The sequence below is a fragment of the Dasypus novemcinctus genome, chromosome 23 (genome assembly GCF_030445035.2).
Source record: "Dasypus novemcinctus isolate mDasNov1 chromosome 23, mDasNov1.1.hap2, whole genome shotgun sequence".
Classification (NCBI taxonomy): Eukaryota; Metazoa; Chordata; class Mammalia; order Cingulata; family Dasypodidae; genus Dasypus; species Dasypus novemcinctus.
Window position 1 is genome coordinate 37,218,716 of NC_080695.1, and position 16,915 is coordinate 37,235,630.

A 16,915-nucleotide genomic window follows, 5' to 3' on the forward strand; every position below is an offset into this window, starting at 1 on the left:
TCAAGAGCACAGCTTTGGTGCCAAGGAGAATGTATTTGGAAGCCTAGCTCTGTCTCCTGAAAGCTGAGTGTATTTAGAGAAGTTATTTAACGTCTGCTTTTCCTCATCTGTAAAAAGGAGATAATAAGAGGACCCCAGGGCTGCTGTTCTAGCTGAAAGAGATAAATTGCCTTGAATGATAGACAGATAGATGCCTTGGATGAGTTGGATGCCCTGAGTAGCACATACTGTGATTGGCCTTCTCTTCTTCCATCAAAGGGCATTTGCTGAATGAATGAATGACTTCACCTCTTCTTAGAGACTGCTGCTTGGGTCAAATCACTTCTTTATGCTGTATTCCTTGGCTTGCAAGGGCAGTCCACACTAGCTAAAATTGTAAAGAGCTCAAGCCCTTTTCATGTTCTGAGCCTAAAACAATCTCTTCCCCTAACCAGTCCCTATCTCAATTGGATCTACTGGATACACCCTTCCATGGCTCCCAGTGAGTTTTCCTTTGATTATTTATCATAAATCCATAATTATACATTTAATTGGATGATTTCATCTATTTATTCATTCAAAAATACTTAAAAAAGCCGTACGAGGCGACAGGCTTTAGGTGCTGGGGATACTGCAGTAAAAAAACACAAAAAAATAAAGTAAAATTCCCTGCCTCCCCCATTCATTCTAGTAGAAGGAGACAAAGACAATAAACACTAAACATAATAAGTAAATTTTACATAATGCTAAAAGGGTAACGTGATATTTTTTAAAAAATAGAGCTGAGTATGGGGAGTGTCTGCTGGGATAGGATGGGACACAGGGCTCCAATTTCAATAAAGTGGTCAGGGTAGGCCTTATTGAGAAGGGAGACAGCTTAAGCAAAGTCCTGAAGGCGGGGGCAGCACATCTGCAGCTATGCAGCAATCTAGAGGAAGAACTTTCAAAGCAGACAACACTGCTGGTACAAAGGCCCTGGGGCTGAAGCATGCCTGATGTGTTTTAGGAACCATGAGGAGGCCAGTATGATTGGAGAAGAGAGAGGGAGGGGAATAGGGGTAGGAAATGACACTAGAGAGGTAATGATGGAGCCAGATCATGAAGGACTATGGTTTTCACTCAGAAAGCCACTGTTTAAAGCCAGATATGACTGAAAATGGCACAAGGCGAAGGACCTTGTCAAATTTGTTAACCACTATGTAGAACTCTGCACTGTGCTTCAACCATAGCAGGCACTCAATGAACATTAATTCAGTGAATGAATGAGTGATTCTCAAGGCAGCAGGAGTTAGTGGGCCTCCAAAGCAGAGTCGTGGGTCAGAAGGTTGGAGCCCTGGCTTCACACTTTCCAGCTGGGTGGATTTGGGAAGACTCCTTATAGCCCTGAGCCTTGATATCATCACTTACGAAATGGAGATAACATAACCAACCATCTCTAGCCCTCAAAGAACCAAGGGGCTCTAATAAAATATACACAGCGCTACCAACTGCAAATGAGATGAAAATGTGATGTCCTGTTGGCACTGCCCAGTTTTTAAAGCCAGGCCAGTGTTTTTCAAACTGCAACGTGTCCCACACATTGGTGAGGCATGATCAACGTTTAATAAATATGAAAAAGAAAGAGAATGAAATAGAAATTATCAAAGTGCCCTGCACAGAGTACCACTAAGCATCATTTTGTGAAATACATGTTTTGCTTATATATGTAGGTACAGCTGGTTTGCAATGTAAAATGAGCTTCTTACTATGGTTTCCTGCCTCAAACGGTAAAACCAGTGTGCTGGGCTATACGACCAGGAGCAGGTGTGGTGGGAAAGTGAAGGGGCCAAAGTTCCAGTTTTGAAATCGATATAGGTTTTGAAGTCTCATTCTACTAGTTCCTAGCTCTGCAATGCTGGGTCATTACTTTACCTCTCTGATTTACAGCTTTTCTTCACCTGTAAACTGGGCGTGATTACACCTGTCCTACAAAGTATTAAGCAAGGTGACATAGGTAAATGTCTACATGATGTTGGCCATATACCAAATGTTTAGTCCACCACTTAAAAAGATATTCCTTAGAGTGCATAGAAATATAGCTAATAGATAACAAACATATGTCACTGGCAAACTCTGAGTGCCTAATAATTATAATAATGGCAATAATGAAATAAAAGCTACCAAATTTTCAGTGTGACAGGCACTGAACTATGGGCTTTAGATATTTTATTTCACATATGTGTCGAAACAACCCAACATGGCATTAGCTCCTCTCTTAAAGAGATGACAGCTGAGGCTCAGAAAGGTTAAGTAATTTGCCAATTACATTTAGCTGGTAAATTGCAAAGCCAGAATTTGGACCCTACCAGTCCCATTCCAGAGCCTACACTGGTAACTTCTGTGTTATGCTGCCTCCAGTGAGTATATCTTATATATGAAGTTCTGTGCTAGACATTGTATCCTGTCTGGACACATCCTCCCGCCCAGAGAACTTTCAGTGGAGGCAGGGAGAGAAAGAAGGTAGAGAGCTGGCTATGCGCAAGACAATTACAGAGGAGGAGTACAAGTTAACCTATTTCCTTTTCAAGTGTCAAAGGACTTTCTCAGACCAATACTACTTTGCCCTCTCAACATCCGTAATGAGAGGTAGAGAGGGAGGTGGAATTATCATTTCTGTTCTCAGGGGTAAGACCTATGAGATTTGCAGTAAGGTCACCGACAAGTTGGTAGCAGAGTGGAGACAGCAAGCGAGAGCTACCAACATGCAGCCCCTCCCTGGTTCTTTAGGTTTTTTTTTTTTCTTTTGATAGAAAACAAGCCTAAAAATAGCATCTGTCTTTGCTTCACGTTGAAGAGAACCAAAACACTTCTTTTAAAAATTATTTTTAAAACTAGCAGATGGCATTGGCCACAGAGAGAGAGAAGTAAGTGAGGGAGAGATTTCACTTGCTTGCTTTCTGCTTGGAAGAATTCAACTTGCCCTCCAAACTCATTAGTCAGAATCCCGACATCAGGAGATAGTTCCACTGTGGGTAATTCTTGTGGTCAATTTCTACAACTAACCATATGCAGGGAAGCCCAGAAATTCTCATCTTTGAACTGTTCTGAGTCTGGTTCTGGCTATTATACATTATGGTTGGCATCTCTCTGTCCTTTCATTTTCTGAACACTTAATGATGCCCACTCTATGCTGGGCACTATTCTATGTGCCAGAGATGCTGCTGTGAATAACTGAAGGTGCCCAGCACTCAGGACCCCCCAGCTGGTTGTGGGAAACCAGAGGAATTTCCAAATGGCAAGGTTTTCCAAAATGGGAGAGAAGATCATTTCAGGTGGGATATGGATGCATATATTTTTACCTTGATAGCTTTGTTTGTTTTAACATTCATTATGAAAAATACAACTAGCACTTCAAGCCTCTGATTTTATTGCTATTATTTCTGGAAAAGAAGAGTAGAACACATGGAGTCAAAGGCGATGAGAAGGGAGCAAAGCAGAGGAGGACCAGACCACAATTCACCACATAAGGCCATCCACCCAAACTGCGGTTGTCTCATATACCAGCTTCAAGATTTTTACTATGTTTGCCTGCTGCCTCTATTAAAATGTACTTCTTTTTAAAATATTTTATTAACTCATTTAATTCTCATTTAAAATTTAAAATTTTAAAATGGTGTTTATGATTATTTAAAAAATTTTAAACTTTCTACCAAAGTCAGAAATGAAAAATAATTTTCACTGTAAAAAATAAATACACATCTGAAATCCATCACCTCTATGCTATATCCAGTCTGGCTTTGGGGCATCAATCCCTTAAGTAACTTATTTTAAAAATAAATGCAATTTGTCTACATACCACCAAATTCATCTTGCATTCCAAAGTGGGAAATATCCAAATTAGAAAAACACTTCCAGAGGCAATCAAGAGCCAATCTTTAGCAAAGAAGTGAGTTTTAGAATTTTATTGAGCATCTGTTATATGCAGGTCATGTTAAAGGGGCAAAAATGAAAATGATAAATAGCATGCAGACCTTGCCCTCAGAATCTGCAGATGGTTAAACAAATATACAACTAACTCAGTCCATAATCTAAAATAGGATGTGATAAAATAAATTGCATGAGAGGCACAAAGAGTGCGCTATGGGAGCTTCTGCTAACAAAATAGCTCTCACCCACTGTCTCCAATTCTTATATAATTATTCCCCTCCATAGCTCTCTGAAATTTGGCTTTGTTCCCTACTCTTCTGCTACAATTATTTCAAGACCTCCAAAGATTTTTCTTATAGTCACATCCAGTGGCTTTTGATTAGGACTTATTTGTGGACCCTACTATGTGAAAATTAGGAAGTATCTGCTGAGTGTCGACTCGGGGTCCAGATTGGCTCTTTTCTACTTGCTCAGTTCTCCAAAAGGACTTGTCAGAGCTCAAAACTTTAACTCTCATCTCTCTAGGCTGATGAATCTTGACTTATATTTCTATCCTCTCCCTCTCTCCTAAGCTCCAGCTGGCTACAGGACGTTTCTACGTGGGTGTTCCACTCTCGACGCCAATTAAAAGCCGAGAAGGACAAGCTTACCATCTTTTTCTTCAAACTAGCCAGTCTGCTTAACTTTCAAAGTGCATCTTCAAAATTGTCATTGTTATTGTTGCTATTCTTCAATACACCATTGTGCTCTAAGCTTGAAATGATTTGTTAATTTAAAATTTTTATTCTCCTTTATCTCTCATATTCAATCAGTAAATAAATTTAAAAAATGCCTGTCACTGCATGATGCAAAATGGTTGGTAGAATTTCCCAAATTTGGACCATAAGTATGAAGATAGTCTGATTTAAAATAATGGCTGGATGACATGTGCAGATTTTGCATGAGAGGCCCCAGGAAGATGCAGGAAAATGCAGGAAATTCAAAGAGATAGTCTTCCTCTAAGATCACTGAAAGATACCCATATGGCCACCGGGGAATACCTGCCACATTTTTTTCCTTAGATTTTTTTATATTGAAGTAATTTCAAACTTGGGGACAGTTAAAAAAAAATCCACACAGAAAATTCCAACATACTCCTTCCCCAGTTATCAAGATCCACCAATTTTAACATTTTACCACATTTACGGTATCATTCCATGTATCTATCCATCCATCCATCTACCAATCCATCATTCAATCCATCCAACACATAACACTTGTACATTTCCTTCCATACACATTTCCTAAGAATAAGAATATTCACCTATGTAAGGACCTTAAGTCCAGTTATCAAGACACCTGCCACTCTTACTAAGATACTATGGACAGAGAAAAGAATGTGAGCAACTCTATGTCCCATGCTCTAAATGAAAAAGTTTATCTACTTAATGGATTATAATGATTTTTCAAACTAGTCAATTAATCAATTCTCTCTGTAAACTGTTGTCTTGATTTCACAGCTTCATCTCTTTCTCTCCAGAGAACTTGTGCTGTACTGTTGTGAAGAGCCCTGACTTTGGCATCAGCTAGTCCTGAGTTCAAGTCCCAGTTACACTGCTTACTTGCTTCTGGCCCTGGGTCAGTTACTTAAACGTCCTCTACCTTCAAAAAGGGGATTATACAGCTTCTCCATCATAGGGATATTACAAAGATATATAAGATGATGCACATCAAGTCCATGCAAACACACAGAGACTCACTCAACTTAGTGCACAGTCAAGGATATGCATCACCTGCATCTTTTCTTTCCTCTGTATTTTATAGCCTCATAATCACTATCAGAATCAAACATTTGATGGTCCTCTAACTCTTTTTCAACTTTCTAAGTCTTGCCCTTCAACATAGCAAACTTCCCAAGGACCTAGACTATCTATCTTCTTCCCTGGAATTCCAAAGACCTTTGATTACTGAATGAATATGCAAAGGCCACCATCATGCACCAGGCTGTTTCACTTCCACCCAGCTCTACATGCCTGGGTTGATTTCCTGGTTCCTTTACTGCACTCAAGATTCTTGAACGGCTTTGTTGACTAAAGCCCCTATACCTGCTAAGCCCTTACAAGCTCTCTCTCCTTTGAGGCACTAAATGCCATATCAATACCCCTAGCAGCAAGCTATGCCCTTCACCCCAGTTAGTCTCCTGAATCAAGATGGAACCTTCCATCTCACCCAAGTATCAATTATTTCCCTCCTGTAGATATAAGACTTTCATAGAGATTCCTGTGGAGTTAGTAGCAGCCAGTTACCAGCTGATTGAACTAAGAATAAACACCTGACCCAAGCTGAGCCAATCAGATTCTCTCTCCTATGAAAATGAATTGCAGCTAAGGCAATTTGATGGGTAGATGCTAGGGAAGCCATGTTAAGCATGAGCGGGGACAAAGAAAGAAAGCAAGGAGAAAGAGATAAAGAGATCTAGTCTAGACAGCTTTCAAGTTAGAGATTCTAGCTCCTTGTGAGACCCAAATACATTTTTGCCTTTGGACTGTGGGCTTCTAATAAATTCTTCTTTATCTTCTTCTTCTTTTTTCTTTTTATTTGAGCTAGTTTTGGGGGAAGGAGTGTTCTGTTTCTTGCAACCCAATCATCCCTGACAGAGAGAACTGCTATGGCCTTTCACAGCAATAATCTTACACCAAATCATAACCCTTCAGTACTGTTGCCATCCCAAGTGACCAGGCAATTATGGACACTCTTGGGGCTCAATGGACAAACCAAAAGGGGCTAACTCTACAAATGGGTGCCCCCCCCCTCATTCTGTCCCCTCTTACTTTCTGGATTGACTCCCCTCCCAACATGGCTTGCAACTGAGTTCTTGTTGGGCCATGACAGCAAGTTTGGGAAGGAAGTAACTTCTGTCCTTCAATGACTCATAAAATCTAATTCTATTTAGAAAAAAAGAAAGAGGTGCATATGTTCAATAGAAAAGAAAACAGTTAAAATAGATGTTTTGCTAAAGTGACTTAACTGCTTGTGCCCACTGGCAGTTGGGAAATTGCATGAATGTACCAGGCTGACAATTGTCCCTGGGTAAAACTGCAAAAAGGACTGTAGACATCATTCTTTTGTCCCTGTGCAGCAAGGTGCCTCTCAGGCCCAGTTCTATTAATGCAGCTAGCCTCCATTTATTGAGTGCTTATTATCTAATTTAAATACATCAACTCTTTTTAACTCTCACTTATGCCTACTTTAAAGATGATGAAACCAATATTCAGAGCTGTTAAGTGACCTCCTGAAGGTCAGATGGCCAGGAACCACAAACTGAGGTTTAGCTGACTGAGAAGCTCATAACTTCTCCTCTGTGACTCAAGGTCAATTCACCTAAAAAAACTGTTCATTTCCTCAGCACTTCCTGCCCTAAATTCAACCTCTTCTGAGGCCGTTTGCATCTATTGGAACATTATTTTTTTCCATCTTATGGCACATTAACAGTTTTAAAGCTACTTTATTATAGACACTATTGAAATAATATAAATTCAAAAAGACAATTACTCACAGATCCCTCCCTAAGTCTAATCAATGCTTTGTCTATGTCTCCTTCGGATTCTTTTCCATATGCATATTTAATTTGAATACATCTACAATAATATTTTAAATGGACTTTCATAGTTGACAATTTCTGCTAACATTATGCCATGTATATCTTTAAAAGAATTTTATAACTTGATTATCTAAGGCTACTTCTGAGGTAATTTTGTTTTCCTAAACAAGTTTTTAAAAAAATCAAATTTGCATCATTTTAAGAATGGCAGGACTGTTTTTTTATACTGGTGGGTGTCTCTTTTGCTCCATTTTGGCCATCTCAAGGATTTTTAAAAAAATTCTATTAAGGATCTTCTATCTTCAAGGTTCTAAGTCTGGCAAAAAAAGGAAAACATACCAAGTTTGTGGCATGTTATACTAGATTTGTCACTTTTTTCAAAGAGAGCTGATTCATAAAAGGATTCTGGGTCACGAAATACAAAAGGACAATCCACTCCAGCTACACTTGCCTTCTCGCTGCTCCTCAAACACGCTGAGCATGCTCCTGCCTCGGGCTTTATACTCACTCTTCCTGCTGTCTGGAACACTTTGCTCCCAGATCTCCACATGCCTGGCTCCCTCACCAGCTCGGGTCTCTAATCAGATGTCAGCCTTATTGGAGGGGCATTCCTTTGCCGTCCTATCAAAAGAGATCCTCTCTCTGTCCTGATCTGCTCATCTCTATCCCCTTTAGTTTCTGTTGCTATTATTGTTTATTATGGGTCTCACCATTAGGATGTAAGTTCCAAAGAGGAAGAAGGATTGATTTCTTTTGTTCACCCATGTACCCCTCACAGTACATGGGTGAACTAATGCTGCTAGGAACCTGGCACATTTATTTCAACAAATAAATATTTGTTGAAAGAATTAATATCATTAGCTCCCTCCATATACTGGTAGGAATGATGTGACTTTAAGGAATTCTGACTTCAGGGATACTGTCTGCTCCAGCCCTGACTGCCTTCTCCTCTACAGCATCAATCTGGGGTCAGAGGGCAGAACACGCTGAAAGCTGAGTGTGAGCCAGTTAGATGACCCCCTTCGTGGGCCTTCCCTGGAAAGGGATGTCTCCTTCCTTCCCACCTTAAACATTGTATATATTGTATATGTGTATATATATGTATACATATATATATATATATATATATATACAGTGTTCCCTAAATTCTTTAAAAAGTTATTCTACTGATAAAATCTTTCCTAATCCTTGAAATATCCTTGTAGGATAACTGGCGCAACTCTGCCATAGTAAAAAGGACACCCAAAGGGCATTAGGAAACTTAGACTCAAATCCTGGGGATGTCCTGATGGATAGTATAACCATTGCCATTTCATCTTTCTAGAGTCTGATTCCTTTGTACAGAAATGGGAACAGTTATGCTTCCAGTGTTCTTATGAAGATTAGAGGTGATCATGTATGTAACAATACTTTATACACTAGAAACAGGACTCTGGAGCTAAGGCAGAGGCAGGATAGCAAAAGACTCAGAGCTTGGAGCTTCAGAGCTTTGCAAAACAAATCCCAGCTTCACCTCATCTGTGTGATGCTGCATGAGTTACTTAACTTTTCTGAACATAGGTGATCTTAACTGCAAACTGGTGATAGTAACAATATCTATCCAGTACAGGTGTGGAGAAGATAAAATGAGATAATACATGGGGAGTGCTTAGCAGAGCGCATGACATTATGAAGTGTTTATTCACATGAGCTGCTGCGCTTTGTAGTTGTAATCACTATCCTTGTCAGGGCCATTCTGGTGGCAACTAAAAATAATGTAGGAGCAAAAGTCTGGGGTCTGCCTCAATGGACCTGTGTCCCAGCCATATGTCTAGGGTCAGCTACATGCATCCCTGATCTTCAATTCTTTCACCCTTAAAATGGAGTGATAGATCATCCCTACCATCTCAGGATTTTTGTGAGACTAGAATGAAACAAAGTTTTTGAAGGACAACTCAACAGAAAGGGCTCAGATGAGAAGCCAGTTTCCATTCCAGAGATGAGAAAGCTAAGGAATGGAGTTTCAGTGTACCTTCCTTGAGTCTGGGGTACAACTTGGTCTTCCTGATTGAGTCTGAAGACAGGGTACTGCTGGGAGTTCAGCCCCAGGGGGTCAGGCGAAGTAGAAATCAGATAGAAATCAGTAGAAATCAGTAGAAATCAGATACATCCATACTCAGGCATCCTAGGGCAGCAGTTAAGCACAAAGCTCCCAGAGCCAGGCTGCCAGCATTCAAATCCTGGCCCTGAACCACACTAGCTGTGTGCCTCAGCCTAGTTTCTGTGCTTTGGTCCCTTCATCTGTGAAATGAAGATGACAATAGTTCTCATCCCCATGGGATGTCAGGCAGCTTAAAATAAGTTGGCCCTTAGCACACTGCCTCACCTATGGCACACATTATTATAAGTCTTTGAAACTAAATTTAATTTATGCAAAATTAAAATATATGTGCTTAGCCAAAAAAAAAAAGAGAAAAATTATTTAAATTGGGACTTTTTGCTCATGAGCATATGCCACAGAGTGAAGGTGAGATGGAAGGGGCGCCTGCTCTTTCCTCAGCCAGCCTCATTTAGCCCCCAAAGACTTCTTGCACACAGGGGCTGCACCTCCCCAAGACAAGCATGGCTCCAATATTCAAAGTTACATACTTCATTTCAAATAGTACAGTCCCAAGAGACAGGATAACTATTTCACCAGATCTTCAACCAATGGAAAAGCAATCTATTCCAACCCTGGCCTTGCTGGATTGGGAGACTGTATGTTAGTCTCCAACATAGTGCTTTAATCCCCATACAACCTACAAATCCCCTGAATATTGCATTCTGGGCTCTCGTGGTTCTTTACCTCTCTTCCCTTGCATATTTCAACTCTTTGATGGCACGTGGAGGTTTGCATGGTTCCTAGCTATAAGCCCAGCCCTGGTTCTCTAACTACAGAAAACATTGACATATGAATAAGTGAGGTGGCCCTATCTTAAAGGAATAACATTAATTCATTCCAGCATTTCAAAACAGTAAATTACAAATGAAGAGACTGTTCTTTCATGAATATCATCACAAATGACTGATTTCTCCCAATCGCAACACATCCTACTGAAACTGCTCCAAGCTAGCCCATCTTCTTTCTGTAGAACAAGGTCTCCTTCTTTACATATTTATCTCAGGTGATATGAATGAGTCATTTGGGGTCCCCCAATGGGAAAGGGAAAAGGAGTGAGAGACTCTGGAGGCTTAACTCCTAGCCCTGTCTCTGCCACCATGTGAATCTTTAGATCGGAATCCCCCAAGGTAAAACCAGAAATTTGAATAACTAAAGTGTACCCCTTTCACTGTCTTTGTCTGGTCCCCATCTGATGTGCACTGAAGTTCACTTAATACTTCTCTTTACATTGACTCTCTTCTTTTACTCAAAATATTTTAAAAGGAACTTTTAGTCACCCTCAGGGGATAATAGGCACCAATTCATTACCTCAAAAAAATGTTAAAGGGAAAGAATCAAGCATTATTCTGCCTTTCCTATAGGAACTGTACCACTGGGTAACCAAGCAATAGATGAAGAGAGGACACTCTTTGTAAAAGCTTTCTAACTAATCAATGCGGGGGAGGGGGGAAGGATAGAAGTAGTAGAATATCACCATCTTGCATTCCCTAATGAATTAATGGATCTGGACATTGAATGTCAGTTGCTGCCAGCCTCACAAAAAGAAAGACAACTGGACATTATGTGCCTTCAGATGAAAGAACACACCACCACTTTAGTCTTGCCAAAGGGATAGATTCTGAATTGTCTAATCAAGTCTCTAGATGCAGTTGCCAATTTGTGGGGAAAGCGGAGGACAGAGAACATGTTGAGGTGCCCCATGACTGTGCAGCTAGGAAAAACTAGACTGTGAAAACTCTGAAATAGGTCAAACAGTCTAGGAACCTCAACAGATAAAAGGTAAAAGAGATGGAAGATATGGAGGGAGAGATCAATAGATTAAAAGACTTACGAGACATCAAAATTTGAAAAATGGGCAAGATTAAGCAATCATGTCTACAGATGATAAAATCATAAAGAGAAGTCAAGCTACTTTGGGGGCGAAAGAAGGGGGTTGAGAATAGGATACAGCACATGGAAAAGCTTCTAGGGTGGCTGCTGATGTAAGGAGCTTAATCTTAGAGTAATTCATTACCTAAAACGTGTTTTGTGTGGTTTTCTCTGTTTTTTAACACTTCAACTAAAATTTTAAACATGAAAGGAGACTTCATAGTGCATCACAAATGGGAAGAAATCTGTAAATATACACATACACTAAAAGCAAAACAGTGATCTATAAACTGCTGTTTGCTGAGAGCTCAGAATGGGAGGCCTGGTAGTCTCTCTGTATTAAAAAGGCAAGTGTTAGAAAGATGTTCAGGAACATACTAGCATCAAATGGAAACTTTCTCCTTGAAATAATCAGAACTTAAAGCAAATTGAAAAAGGAATGTAATTTAAAATTCTTGCACCACCCAAACTTGCCCTTCATACTACTCAAGACCATTTTGCTTGGCTGTGCATGCTCCCTTTTTGGTAAACACTCTTAGTCTTCCCTGCAGTGAAGCAAAGGAAGTTCTAGTAGCTCCCTGTTGCCCAGCAAACTCCAATAAGAGACTGGTCGGCCAAAGCCCTTGCAGGGAAAACTGTGCATGCTTGTCTTAAATATTCCCTTATCCACCCCACACAAATCTCCCTCAATGGTCTGTGGCAGTGGTTGGCATGCTATGTAGGATTTGGAGAACCTAATCTCAGAAGAAAATCACCAGCTTACCAAAACTGTGATGCCACAGTGGCAACCAGGCACAATCTATGGGTCTGTTCACCCATTTGCTATCCCATCTCCTCTTGTGTTATTTCATAACTGGACACATGTCTGTTTCCTCTGCTCTAAGCTCCTCAAGGACAGGACCTACTTTACTCAGCTCTATACTTTAGCACTTGGACAAAGGCAAGGGTAAATGTTCATGAAGAAAAGAACTGACATCTACTGAGTATTTACCAGGTAACAAGTACAGCATACGTGCTTCTCCTGTGTGATCTCATTTCCTTCCCAGGACAACCCTGGGATGTAGCTACTATTATCTCACCCATTTTCCATATGAGGATGCTTAGGCCCAGAGGGGTTCTGTAATTTGCCTAAAGGCATTTTGCCAGTTAGTGACCATGATTGCTTATTTTATGTGTCAACTTGGCTAGGTTATGCTGTCTAGTTTGGTTGAATAGTGGCTTAGATGCTGATGTGGCCAAATAGATGACTTCAAGAAAAGGAAATTACCCTCAAGAATGGGGACAGCATCATCCAATCAATTGAAGGCCTTAAGGCCAAAGAACTATGGGTTCCAGAGGAAGAAGAAATTTTGCCTTAATACTACACCCTCTACTCTTAGCTTCCAGCCTGCTGGCTTCCCCTACAAATTCCACACTCAAGACTTCCATATCACCTCTTACTAGAACTTCCAGCCTGTTGGGCTTCCCCTAAGAAATTCAGACTCAAGACTTCAATATCGCCCTTTAGCAGAATTTCCCTGCTAAGAATTTGGGTTGCAAGGCCTCACAATCATGTGAATCAATTCTTTAAAGTAAATCTCTTAATATATGTACATTAAGGAATATATGTACACATACATCCTGTTGGGTCTGTTTCTCTAGAGAACCCTAATACAGTGACAGAGCCAGGATCTGAACCTCAGTCTCTCCAACTCCAAAATATTTCATCCTAACTACAAAGGACTACTTAGAGTAGGGAAGGGGCCAAGTCTCAGCTGTGCAGGGAAGTTCTATGCTGGTTTGTGGTCTTCACTAAGAAAACCCACATCCAAAACGCAGTTTTGCATCTTTCCAGCCTGGAAGTACTCAATCTAACTTGGCAAAGCATGGGCCTTGGTGATGTTGGAGAAGAGAGGAACCTGAAGCTTTAAATTCAATGCAACATATAATAGCCCCATCTCATACAGGGGTTGGTTCTAAAATCAGCAAATAGGATGAGAACTAGGTAGAATCAAATTTAATCTTGAAAAATCCCTTAAAGTACTTTTAAGTCACCAGATCATGGGCACTTGGAAGCCCAAAAGCTAGAATTAACTTGATACTTCTTTGTACTCTCTCTCCTTAGGTAGGGAGGCCAAGGTCCAGTTTGAACAGGAAAAGGAGAAAAGTTCATTAAAGGGATGTCTTGTGGTCTTGCTGATTGAGTTGATATTGCAAAGCCAAGAGTAGATAATGCACAAATATCCCCTTCTCATTCTGGCAGTGTCTGGCTCTGAGGTCACTGTGCCCCACTCCCCTGGCTAAGGGCTGTGTTCTCAGGAACACCCTTATCCCCTCTGAGGAGTCTCAGGGAAAGGCCTCAAGCAATCTGCAGAGATGTACTTGTGCATTTATCTAAAGGGTCTAGAGAGTTGACTGTAATCATCTAAAGACAATCTGTGGACCTTTTCACACATTCCTACCAATACGCTCTGCTGTCACATCTCATTGGGAGTTCCTGTCTCCAGGTCACCTAGTGTCAGAGAAAGGGTCCTGAGTTGAGAAAGCATCTACCTCAGGACAATGCTTCTCAGTGGTGACCTCAGAAATTCTCAACAGACTTCCCTGAGCCCACCATCTTTCTGTCTCTAGAGTGGGGCAGAGGGGGCAGCTCAGATGTCTCTTTGGGCAGGTGCTGCAGGACAGCTTGTGTGTGGCAAAGCCCGGGGAAATCCTGAAGAGGGAATGCCAGGGACATCAGGAACATTACCATGGTCTGGAAGCAGGAGTGGAGCTGGGTGAGGAATGGGGGCTTCCCAGGCAGGGCCAGCACCCGCTTCTCCACCATAGTACACTCCACGTCATCATCTTGGATCACGACGTCCTTCTTCAGGATCTTCACGGCATAGAGCTCATCGGTGCCTTTCCGCTCTGAGAGCATGACCTGGGAAAGACAGCAGGCAAGTCAGGGCAGTTAGACAGGGGATTAGCTTCAGACAGCCGATATTCACTCAAATCCACGCCAACATTTTTCCAGACACCCTTTGCCTACTCTGGAACAATGTATGATGTTCCCCACTTCCAACACTTGAAGAATTGATCCCTCTGGGGTATGTATGAATGCCCAGCCAACATGACCCCATCAGGGCAAGTATTTTTGCCTGTTTTGCTCACTGATATAACTCAAGATGCTTGATAAATATTCACTGAATGAGGGAATGAATGAATGCCTGATATAAGAGACTGCTAAGCAATAAAGAAGAAAGCACATTCCCTGATCATGTATGCTATGGAAGAATTAATTATGGGAATGATGAATATGATTTTAACACCCTCTCCTGTTGTCCTGGAGCTTCCTCCAGGCAGCTGTCATCACAACCTCACAAGTCAGCCAGTGTAGTTCATGAACATGCCATTATTTTCACTGGTGTGACAACGACAAAGGGAAAAGAGCAGATATCATCCTCAAAAAGGTTCACTGAAGCACAGGGCAGGACCATATTACAGGGAGACCTAACCTGGTCTAGGGCTTCTGGGAAGGCTTCCTGGAGGAAGAAGCAATCAGACTGAAGAAAGCATTTACTGCACACACTTGTCAAGTATTTTGCAGGTAATAATATCAACCACCACTGTGTTTTTGAACACATATCACCATGCCAGCACTAAAGCAGTGCTTTGCAGTTACTATTTTCCATTTACTTTGCATAAGACCCTAGGAGACATATCAATTACAAACTCTGATTTATAGGAAGCTCAGGCTCAGGGTGGGTAAGTAATCTATCACATCATAAATTCAGAAACAGGGTCAGGATCCAAAGTCAAGTCTACCAGTGTCCAAAGCTCCCACCACACATAGAAACACTCCACTTGATCAGAGTTCTAAAAGAACCCTCAATGAGTTAAGCTGGTTGAGGAAATAAAATGCTCACACCCTACTCTGGAGAACCAGAGAAAGCAGCCAGGACCTGGGGCCAGGGGGAGTGGCACACAAGGGAGCTTAGAGGCTATAGGGCACTCAGCCCTGTGCTCAGCTCCTAAGCTAAGGGCAGAGTTCAAAGTCCACAGGGTATTTATTCATGGCAGATGGATTTGGAGCTCTGTGCCATGGCAGCGGGCCCAACTTTGGAATTTGTGCTCCTGAGTGTGACAAAGCAGGACTCAGATGTGACTTTTCTACACATGCTGTGGTTGGCGCTAGGGATGGTCCATATTCAGGAGACTTGAATCTGTGGACTGCCCATGTGCCAGCTGGGCCTGAGCCTTAGCAAAGTGGCGACTCACACTCTCTGGTTCATTGGTCTTACCCAGGTCAGCTAACAGGGAGGTGAAGATGGTCAACCGCCACACCAGGGAATCAAGAGTGCCTACAACTGTAAGCAGAGGAATTGCATCCATCATCCATGTGGAATCTAAGCCTCCTCTTTATCTATAGGTGGAGAGGACATCACCATCCCAGGGTCCACAGAATGGAGGAATAAAATATGGACTAGAGTGGACTTACTGATATTCTACTATAAAACTATTGTGACGAGTAATAGAAGAAATTTTAGCATCGAGGTGGAGAAAGTGGCCACAGTAGTTGCTGAGGGCAGGGAGAGGGTAGAAGAGATGTGGGGGGATTTTGAGGATTTTAATGATATTGCAGGGTCAGATTCTGGACTTTGTATGTCCTGCCATAACTCACTGAATGTACTGGGGGAAAGTGCAAATGACAGGGTAAACTATTATCTGTGTAGTGCAGCAGTGCCCCAAAATGTGTTCATCAAGTGTGATGAGTGTGCCACAATGATGAGGGAGGTTGTTGGTGTGGGAGGAGTGGGGTGGGGAGGTGGGGGGTATACAGGAACCTCATATTTTTTAGTGTAACATTTTTTTGTGATGTATGTATCTTTAAAAAAAATACAATTTACAAAAATGATGTGGTGGGGGGTGGGGAGTGGGTTATATGGGAACCTCTTATGTTTTTTGTTTTTTAATGTTTTTTAATGTAACATTCCTTGTGATCTATTAACTTAAATTTAAAAAAAATAGATGAAAAGAAAAAAAATAAAAGTCACAAGATGGCAAAAAAAAAAAAAAAAAAGAACTGAACTGAACTCAGGCACAGAAGCTTCTGGGCTGGGCCCACTGGCCCACATAGGGGCCTATCCTGCTCTCAGCTTCTCTCTCACCACAGTATAAAAGGCCATGGACAATGCAGGCCCAGGGATTTAGAGCATTTAGGAGGCAAACTCCTGACACACATTTTCAAAGGAATTGGATCTCCACCTTCCTCCCTAGCCCCCCAGGAAAAATAATACTAGCTGCCAAGCCAAGCAGCTCTCCGCTAGCCATTTACTTAATCCTCACAGGGCCCCAAGAACCTACATGGGGGGCGGGGAGGGGAGAGCCTACACGGTAGGGTAGGGCTCAGAGTGTTGGAACATACATCCTCAGCTGATTTCCCACCTCTCTCTGCTCTTTGCTGGTACCCATGGCTGTTT

At 41.5% G+C, this 16,915-nt stretch overlaps 1 protein-coding gene across 4 annotated transcripts in view; it reads right to left on the reverse strand.

Moving 5' to 3' along the window:
• Positions 1–16,915, reverse strand: part of PRKCB (protein kinase C beta) — a 362,468-nt gene that overhangs the window by 49,062 nt on the left and 296,491 nt on the right. For all 4 annotated transcript variants that reach the window (XM_012519041.3, XM_012519039.3, XM_071211243.1 and 1 more), the window contains one exon: positions 14,203–14,376. In XM_012519041.3, coding sequence (XP_012374495.2) covers positions 14,203–14,376 — 174 coding nt within the window. The remainder of the gene's footprint in view (positions 1–14,202; positions 14,377–16,915) is intronic.